Genomic DNA, 9,289 nt, shown 5'->3' with positions numbered 1-9,289 from the left:
AATGGTGAGAGTGGTGAGATTGTCTTGCAGATTTTTCACAGCGATGGCAGGGAATAAGGCAGGGAATTAGATCCACGGCTCTTATATGTAGCTTTATGCTCTAAACAAATGGAAAGGTAAGTTTTTCAGCTTCGAAAACAAGACTTCAATTTCGCGATGTGAATGAATAATAATACGTGCTCGCTTTAGTTGAACGCGTAAGCTCTTGCGTTTGTTCTGTAAAGAAAAGTTATGAAAGAAAGCTCTTTAGTCTGGTATCGAGTTAATTTGAGAGTTTCCCAAACAATGCTTAATCATAACCAAACCCTGTTGTTGATAGTTTCGTATTGCTTCTGTTTGTTTGGCGAGTTTGCAAAAGTTTTTTTAAGGGAGAGTCTGACGCGTACATAAGTAGCTCATTTGCATAGTGCAGCGCGTGCACCTTCAAATCCGAGTCGGTGTTTTCAATGCCCGATTCCCTCTATGGCGCGCGCCTGCAGGGAATCATGGTAGATGTATTCATCAAACCATGCACGAGACTTAGCAACGATGAATACAACTACCGTGAATCCCTGCAGGCGCGCGCCATAGAGGGAATCGGGCATTGTCAACAAATCTTGACAAAGATGTCTTTTGCGCTGAGATGCTGCAACAATTTTCACCAACGCCAAAAGGCTACTAACATCCTGGTATTTCTTTAACATAGTGAAATTTTACACTGCGAAAATAAAACAAACAAGAAGTTTTAATAACTCAACTAACAAAATCGAAATCTTTATTCGAGTACCGTTGCTATTCGAGTTGATTAAAGAAAGCTGATTATTTCTGCTGTATTCACATATTTTCAGTTAAGCTTTTACAGTGGAACCCCGATATAACGATGAATATGTTATGTAATCGATTTTGTTTTCTCACTTACAAACCTTTGAAAAGAAAACAACCTATTTTTCTTGATTAGTTGAAGTCCTTACCCTAACACTAAAGACTTTTCAATATTTGTGTTGAGCTCAGAAAAAAACACATTTAAACTGGAAAAAACAGTCAATTTCCACTTAAGTTTAAACTGATTGTCTATTATCAAGTCTATTATCACGTGAAAGTGTTCAGAGAAGTCATTTCTCTTTCTCGGACCATCCACCCTCGTTGCGAATGTAGAACTGAAATGCTGCTCGTAGACCAGACTCCAAGGCACCCTGAATCCATCCCGAAGCAAACGAGAGGCCATCACTAGCAAAGAAGATGTTAGCCATAGGGCATTCCATGAGGTAGCGGACGTTTTGGTACTGGGTGGGTTTGAGCAGGGCATAGGCTCCTTGGGCGGTTGGTTGGTTGTACCATGCGCAGACGGCTCCCGTTTCAACCTGGTCTTGGATCTCTGGATGGATTGTCGCTATTTGCTCTACTACCTCGTGTAAAGCAGTGGTAGGATCCAGGGAGCCAAAGAGTAAGGATTCCGTCTTCCACGTGTAAACCAACAGGATGCCTTTTTCTCCAGGATGCTCTCCAGTGACGTTGCTTGGATAATGGAGCTGGCCGATTGGAAGATTTGTTTTGGAGAATCCTCCTTTAATTTCGTCTTTCTCCCAGAATCTGGTCTTAGTTTGTATGAAGAGTTTGGTTGCTGGACCGGTAAAGATGTCTTCTATGGCCTTGTGGAAATCATGTGGGGGAGGCTCCGTGTGTTCATCGAGGGGTGTGTACTTGATCTGCCGTAGAATGTTGATTGGAGTTGCGACGATAACAGCATCTCCTTCGACCTGGAAAGGTTGCCTGCTGTTGCTGAAGTAGCCTTTAACCACCACGTGATTTTTTTCAGTATCATCTTTGTCAAATTTGTAGTCGATTTCTTTGACTGTTTGGTTGAAGTGAATTCTATCGTGAAGGAAAACTTCAGCATTCCATCCTCCGTTGTCTTTTTTGGTGAAGGCTTCTGGTAACAAAGACATCCCACCTTTGATGCAGTGCATGTCTGATGACCACCACTGTCCCAGTTGATCTCGGAGGTATTGCACAAGGCATTGATCAAGCTGCTCTGTGTAGGAGAAGACAGAGTAGGCAGTGATGGCAGCATCAGGCCAAGGAAGATACTTCTTGAGCTCTTCAAGGCATGTCAAAGAGATGCTGGATTCCACGACTTTTTTCTCGACTTTTGTCATGACTGCTTCGTAAGTACTTTGTAAGAAGCCATCAAGTGGAAACTGACTCCAGACATCAATCCACTGATTCCAGGCATCGCTTGGTTTAACGTTGGGAACGTTGAGCAAATCAAGCAGTTGATCTGTTACAACTTTAGTGGTGCGATTGTAATATTCATCTGCAGTTAGATAAAGATAAAGTTACAGTCAAAGATACCATCTAGACAAAACAATTCAAAATGATTTTAAACTAACAAAGGCACTTTGTAGTTGTATCGAACAAAAAGGTTAAAGAAAGCCGATCGTGATTTTCAGTCCAGTAGAGAGATTTTGTATAAAAATTTCCCTGTTCTGAGGACATTAGATGGTTTTATGCTTTATAACCTAGTCTTTTGTTTTTGAATATATTTTTAGATGCGGCGGCGAACAAAGGCAATTAAAACTCGTTTTTCAATCATTCATTCGGACGGTTTCTGGGTCTTTTTGCCTTTCATCGGGCTGTGCAATTTTGCGGGATTCTGTTGTGTGTCAAAAGCAAGGAAGACATGTTTTGGGGACCGTGTGTACAACAGTCGAGGATCTCATAGTGCCTAGGCGTTTTCAGGGGCTAGAAAATTTTCACTTATCGTGGCTGTAGAATACACTTATGGTGCTGAAGTTTGCAACCACCTTAGACAGCTGCAGCGCTTTAAACTTACCGATACTTGTGACGTCGTTCACTCCATTTTTTTTTAAGGTAGCATCCCATCCAGGCCAATGTTTGTCCATCCAGGTCAAAGGATCTTTATTCCATTCTGTTGAATACATGAATTGGGAATTACCGTTACATAATTTACATTTACATAATTTACCTAAGTTTAGCTGTAAGTAAGCGACGTGTTGTAAGGCCAGGCCAGGCCACTACACTTCAGTTTATAGCGCCAAATTCTAAAACTCAATTTCACTCTTGAAGAGATAAACTTGCTAAACTACAAGGTTCCCCCTGGCCGAAGGAGGTCTACATCTGACTTTGCAGGAAGACGTTTGACATTGGAACATTAACTGGTAGATTTTATTAACTTGTCAGAAAGACACTACTCTCTCAGTGCCTCTCTACACCCAGGTGTGAAACGGTGAAATTATGCCGGAGGTAACCCTTCCGATGGACTAGCATCCTATCCAGGGGGGAGTAGAAATACTCTCAGTAGCTTCATGCTACAGAAACCGGGATAAGCTTCGGCCTGATGGGGCCCCTTTGGCTCGTATGCAGACTTTACCTTTCACTATAAAGCTCACCTTCTACACGAACAGCGTCTTCGTTATAAAACTTGAAATAAGCTTTCTCACTATAGTTGGAAAAATGTGCCAAGGGTAGGCTGAACCGCTCCTCAGAAGCATAAAAATCTGTGAGAAAATGGGTCTTGGTCTTCGCGTCAGGGAGACATGGTAGCCTCATGGCACCAGCTGCAAATGGCATTTATAAAAATGCAAAAGGATTACGAAACCAATCATTACGGATAGTATAAAGGAAGAATAAAACCACTTTTCTCTGAATCGACTATTATACTTACCCTCAGCATGGAGTCCCTTTGCAAAACCATCTTTTTCCCCAAGGGTGTAAACTCTGCCTCCTACTCGCGTCTGGCTCTCTAATACCATCACGTCGTGTCCAACTTGTGCCAGCTCAAATGCAGCCACTAGCCCTGCCATTCCGGCTCCAACCACAATCACCTTCTTCGGCTTTTGCGTCTTTGAATGCGGCTCAGGGTCCACGTTACTCCATTTTTGAAAAGCATAATTTAGGCCGTTTCTGGCGATATCCATACATAGTGGTTTTAAAAGATCGCTCTGTTGAATAGGTCCTTGCTCTTCTTCAATCTTGACCATTATAGGGAGTGGGCTTTTGTGTGCATCATCCACATAGTTCCCTAGATCTCCAGTGATCCAGTTTGGTTCGTTCTTTAGCAAAACCCTACCCAATCGCTTGGCGACGTCTTGAACTGTCTTTGTCGTCATCGTGAATTCTCAGCTGTAGATATCAAAGAGATTTTATTAGGATCTCAATAGAGTTAACTGTTAGCCTTAAAACAGGGCAAACATTTAGCCCTGAAGTGTAATAATTGGAAAACTTTAAACGTTTAGGCGAAAAAAAAAATTTAATCGTAAACAAACTTTTGCCAGAAAAATGAAAATCTCAAGACCTCTTGTCAAGATGTGTTGTGTCTTGTCATGTGTTTCTGTAGTACAGAGGAAAGCCAGGAGACTTAGTAGTGGCAAAATTTTTTACAATTCTTGTTTCAATACCTTCAGTTATTCCATCCCAGAATGGTCCTAAGACCTTCAAATATGTTTGAAAATAGTGTAATTGTAGTCAGGGGAAGACATATTTGTTGAAGGTTTGTCGCTGACTGTGTTTTGATGTTATTTTTCAAGACGTTTCGGCTATTGCTTAAGCCTTCATCAGTTAAAAAATCGATGAAGGCTTAAGCAAAAGCCGAAACGTCTTGAAAAAATAACATCAAAACACAGTCAGCGACAAACCTTCAACAAACTACCTTCAAATATGTTTTATACTTTGGAGCATCCCGGACCCGCAGAACTGGACTTCGGTTCCGAGGGTTGCCTAGGACGGTATGGTAACAGCTAGAATTGAACCATGCATAATCGTCTGTTTTGAGAGCCCTAATTCACTTCTCAGCGGTGCGTTTACTTTTGTGACGTCTAGACGAAACAAGTGGAGGTCGAGAAAACCTTCTGTAAGTTTCGGGATCTTTCTGAGGCAATCTGATTTTTTTTTTAGAATAATACTCTTCACTGCAAGAATTCTCTGGATTATTTATGATAATCAACTGGCTACTTATCTTCCTGACTACAGTTAAAAAATAACAATCCCCCCCCCCCCCCCCCAAAAAAAAAAATAAAACCTGCTTTGCACGGAGGCCGTGTAGAAAAAATCCAATTAAATCTGTGGCGACTTAGTTTAATCTTGAGCTCGGTTAATGAAGTTGCTTGTCTTAGTTCTATAGTTCCACAACTGAGCTCCACCGTAAGGAAAACTTCTCTTCAGTGCGAGGTTGTGGAAGAACTAATTTGTTTTCATTATTCCTTAATAAACGATGAGCACTCGATAAACAAATCTGTATTTACTGAGGTGATTGACCAACAGATAATATCTCGACCGACTGCTTGGACACGACTGCAGTGCGTTTCAAAGCAGATATAGCGAAAGACGTTGGCGTAAGTTCACAGGCATCAGTAGACTTTCTAAGAGTCCTATCCAATAATACTTTCCTGACCTGTTGGTTTCTCGCGCTCGCGACTTCGTCGCTCGAATATTGCCCTCTCCCTTCCCTCAGGGGGAGATGAATAAGCGAAGGATTAAGCAAAGGTTAGCCTGCGAACCCAGACGCATTTCCGGTCTAAGGCATCACGTGACAACTACTTTGTATCAGAACGCACACGTAACGCTAAATCGATGTAAGGCTAAGCTTTAAGGGAGCTACGTCACCGTTTGAGCATCTTGAAAAGTTTAGCTTAAAATTTTCAACTTCGTCGTTTTTTTAATCTTCTCTCTTAACCATCTTGTCCATTAGGAATTACACGCTCTGTTCCACAACAAAAACTTCCCCGAAGCCGAAGCAGATGCCATGTAGTAAATCCTTTATTGACCAAGCTTGTTTGGTCAAGAGGGCTGAATATTGTACTTCGACTCCGTCTCGGTCCATAAACACTCAAAAAAAGAGTTTGGCCAATATCCAGCGATATTGACCTAGTGCCGTGACTGGGCGTATAAACTGATGAACTTTTCTCAGAATCTCTAAAATAACCTGAAATTGCTTCGCTTGCTTTGAAGGTTTCTCAAATCGTAAAATAAATGAAATAATAAATAAATTACAACATTTGGAGAGGAAGCCAATTCCGCCTAAGCTGCTTTTCATGTTGGTCTTATAACCAGGTCGAACTGGAATTTGGAGTGTTGGTTTTTGTGGGGGTTTAAAACCGCAGAGCACGGAAAAAAAACCCTTGGAGCAAGGCGAGAGCCGACAACAAACTCAACCCACATATGGCACCGGGCGGAATCGAACAAGTACCACATTGGTGGGAGGCGAGCGCTCCGCAATACTGCGCCATCCCTGCTCCCGTGTACAGTCGTACCTCTTTGTGCGACCATCTCTCATTAAGCGACCACCATCTCAAAATCAAAGTCTCCTGTGAAACCAGCTAATGGATAGGGATAAGCTTAGAGAAGGTAGTTGAACCAAAAACAGAAGAAGTATTGGTGGATTTGGAGTGTTAGAAGATATTTGGAACGATGAGAAATATCAAAAAAAGAAGATAAAAGGCGAGCCACTGACTTGTAAAATAAAAAGCCTGTAAACAATGGTTGGAGCGCAAAGCTGCACATCATTCTTCGTTCACTGAATGACAACCCGGCCTTAGCTGAATACGCCCCATTAATATCAAATAATTACCATTGTTGGAGGCCGAAATTCGCTAAAACATAGTCTGCTAACGATGCAAAAACACTTCCGCCATATAGCGACTGAATTCAATCAACTAGGATGTCGCTGATGATCAAGCTTACCTTCAAACACGAATGTGTTGTTTGTGACTTTCAGCTCGTCTTGTCTAGAAACTAACTTCTTTCTTAGAATAAGACGGTGTGTCTTTAAAGTTTTCCTATCCACCGAATCCTTGCGCTCAAAACAATATACCTCTAAATTTTTAATCTTTGCTGTAGCTGATGCCGACATTGAAAAACAGTCTGTTTGAAAACAATCTGTTATGGTCTTGGCTTCGGACCCGCAGACAAGTCGATAGTAGAGCTTCAGGGTTAAAGACACTAAATGGTACTTTTCTATGCAAGCGTCAATGACCCCTCCCCGACTGCATCAGTTGTAAAATGCGTGGCCTTTTGATGCCAAGAACAGTTATTTGACTGCAAATAGAAACAAGACTTCTACTTGTATGTCCTAACCGGTTGCAACTTCCGTCAGGCAGCAAGGTAGCAAAGAGCTTGTGCTTGAATGTCGAAATCCAAACTGTTGCAACGAAAGCAGGATGCTTTAATGTGAAAGTCAAAAAGCCATGAATACTTTGGTTTGATTTTGACAGATCGATGAGTGTGTAGCCGCCAATCAAATGTGTCCCAATAAACTTTTAGAGCTAAATTTGTTATGACACAGTGAATTATCATTGTGTTAGATGAAACCGCAAAGGAAACAAGCAACTTAACGTTGACTCGATTAATCAAAAAACTTTGCCTCGATAACTTTTCCGTCCTAAATAAGGCTGTAATCCTGTTGTTTTTTCATTACTTATTTAACCTGTTTTTTTGTGTACAAACAAGAGCTGGAAATTCTAGCGACTATAAGCAAGGTGAGACTCAAAGCTGCATGGGCGGACTTGACGCTTAGGCTTCAAAACCAGACAGCTCTTGACATAATATTCAAATTCTGTTCTGTAAAGAACTTCTGCTTAAATGACGAAGATAACTGTTACAAAGAAACAGGATGCTTATTGTGCTTGGCGCGGCGTTTGTTTTAATTTTAATCAGACACTTTACATGATACAAAGCGTAATTGGCAAATTGCGTCATAGGTGCCATACCCTTTCGCTTTAGGAACCGTGGCAAGTGCGCTTCTATCACAAACGCTCAAGAATGAAGCTTAGAAAGTGCGTCATACAACTGCACTACAAAGTCTTTGAGAATTGCTTCATTTCTCAGAAACATTTACTCCAGAAAATGATTCAGATGGAATACCAGAAGGAAAAAGAGCTCAATTAATCAAACACGTCAAAATGTAAAATGAAATAGAGTTAATTAGAATGGCACTCCCCTAATACAACCCTAATTACAACCAGACACGGCTCTTGAATGACATAATGTTCAAATTCTGTTCTGTAAAGAACTCCTGCTTGAATGACGGAGGCAACTGTTACAAAGAAATTAACAGGATGTTAAATGTGCTTGGCGTGGGGTCTGTTTTTATTTGAATCAGACACTTGGCATAATAGAAAGCGTAATTCGCAAATTGCGTCATAGGTGCCATGCCCTTTCGCTTTTGGAACCGTTCAAGTGCGCTTCTATCACGAACGCTCTAGAGCGAAGCTTATAAAACACCTCATACAACTGCACTACAATTTTTTTGAGAATTGCTTCATTTCTTAGAAAAATTTACTCCAGAAAGTGATTCAGATGGAATATCAGAGAGAATAACACTGGGCAAAAAGCCAAATATTTGGGCCCGAATTCGCCTGAATACGGATCGGTGAACGCCGCGTATGCTGTAATGTTCTGACGTATTCGATAGTAGAGCTTCAGGGTTAAAGACACTAAATGGTACTTTTCTATGCAAGCGTCAATGACCCCTCCCCGACTGCATCAGTTGTAACATGCGTGGCCTTTTGATGCCAAGAACAGTTATTTGACTGCAAATAGAAACAAAACTTCTACTTGTATGTCCTTACCGGTTGCAACTTTCGTCAGGCAGCAAGGTAGCAAAGAGCTTGTGCTTGAATGTCGAAATCCAAACTGTTGCAACGAAAGCAGGATGCTTTAATGTGAAAGTCAAAAAGCCATGACGTTTGGGTTTGATTTTGACAGGTCGATGAGTGAGTGGCTACCAATCAAATGCGTCCCAATAAGCTTTCAGAGCTGACACTTGAATAAAGTGAATTACCATAATGCGAGATGAAACCGCAAAGAAAGCAAACAAATTAACGTTGTCTCAGTCAGTCACAAAAGTACGTCTCGATAAATTTTCCTTCAAAAAAGGCGGTAACCTGTTAGTTTTTTCATTACTTATTTATCCTGTTTTATTTGTGCAGGGAAGGTGGAAATTCGAGCCACTTAAAACAACGTGAGGTTCAAATCTGCGCGAGCGGACCTCGATTTCTCAAATTCATTAAAGTCTTTGAGAATTGCTTCATTTCTCAGAAACATTTACTCCAGAAAATGATTCAGATGGAATACCTGAAGGAAAAAGAGCTCAATTAATCAAACACGTCAAAATGTAAATGAAATAGAGTGAATTTGAATGGCACTCCCCTAATTACAAAATGCAGTCTATATTAAGGGCTGGTCCGCACTAGCGACAAGTCTGTTTTTATAAGTCGCAGTGATTGACAGAATTTGTCAAACAAGTCACATCGCCAGTGCGGACGCAATTTCGTAACGCGACAAGATTGTGCTG

At 41.2% G+C, this 9,289-nt stretch overlaps 1 protein-coding gene across 3 annotated transcripts; it reads right to left on the bottom strand.

Moving 5' to 3' along the window:
- Nucleotides 1-706: 706 nt before the first annotated feature.
- LOC144628260 (putative L-amino-acid oxidase YobN) lies at nucleotides 707-8,649 on the bottom strand. Of its 3 annotated transcripts, none has more exons than XM_078486329.1 (5): nucleotides 8,565-8,649; nucleotides 3,665-4,122; nucleotides 3,390-3,557; nucleotides 2,813-2,908; nucleotides 707-2,293 (listed from the first exon to the last, which is right to left on the bottom strand). In XM_078486329.1, exons 2-5 carry the CDS (start codon nucleotides 4,107-4,109, stop codon nucleotides 1,092-1,094), a joined length of 1,911 nt encoding a protein of 636 aa, XP_078342455.1. In that variant the 5' UTR covers nucleotides 4,110-4,122; nucleotides 8,565-8,649; the 3' UTR covers nucleotides 707-1,091. The 3 variants fall into 3 exon arrangements, with proteins under 3 accessions (XP_078342455.1, XP_078342454.1, XP_078342456.1); XM_078486328.1 differs by lacking the exon at nucleotides 8,565-8,649 and adding an exon at nucleotides 7,072-7,398; XM_078486330.1 differs by lacking the exon at nucleotides 8,565-8,649 and adding an exon at nucleotides 6,679-7,025.
- Between the last annotated feature and the right edge of the window lie 640 nt (nucleotides 8,650-9,289).

This window comes from Oculina patagonica, chromosome 10, assembly GCF_052425735.1.
Source record: "Oculina patagonica isolate OP01 chromosome 10, crgOcupat, whole genome shotgun sequence".
Classification (NCBI taxonomy): Eukaryota; Metazoa; Cnidaria; class Anthozoa; order Scleractinia; family Oculinidae; genus Oculina; species Oculina patagonica.
Note: the sequence above shows the minus strand (reverse complement) of the source record. Positions and strands in the feature narration are given on the sequence as shown.

What these genes read in the sequence shown, in the direction of transcription:
- LOC144628260 (XM_078486329.1), bottom strand. Translation starts at nt 4,109, where the DNA reads ATGACGACAAAGACAGTTCAAGACGTCGCCAAGCGATTGGGTAGGGTT. An exon ending in AGACGCTGTTCGTGTAGAAG is followed by an intron (nt 2,909 to 3,389) that starts GTGAGCTTTATA and finishes TGTATTCAACAG; the next exon opens with AATGGAATAAAGATCCTTTG. An exon ending in GAACGACGTCACAAGTATCG is followed by an intron (nt 2,294 to 2,812) that starts GTAAGTTTAAAG and finishes ATCTAACTGCAG; the next exon opens with ATGAATATTACAATCGCACC.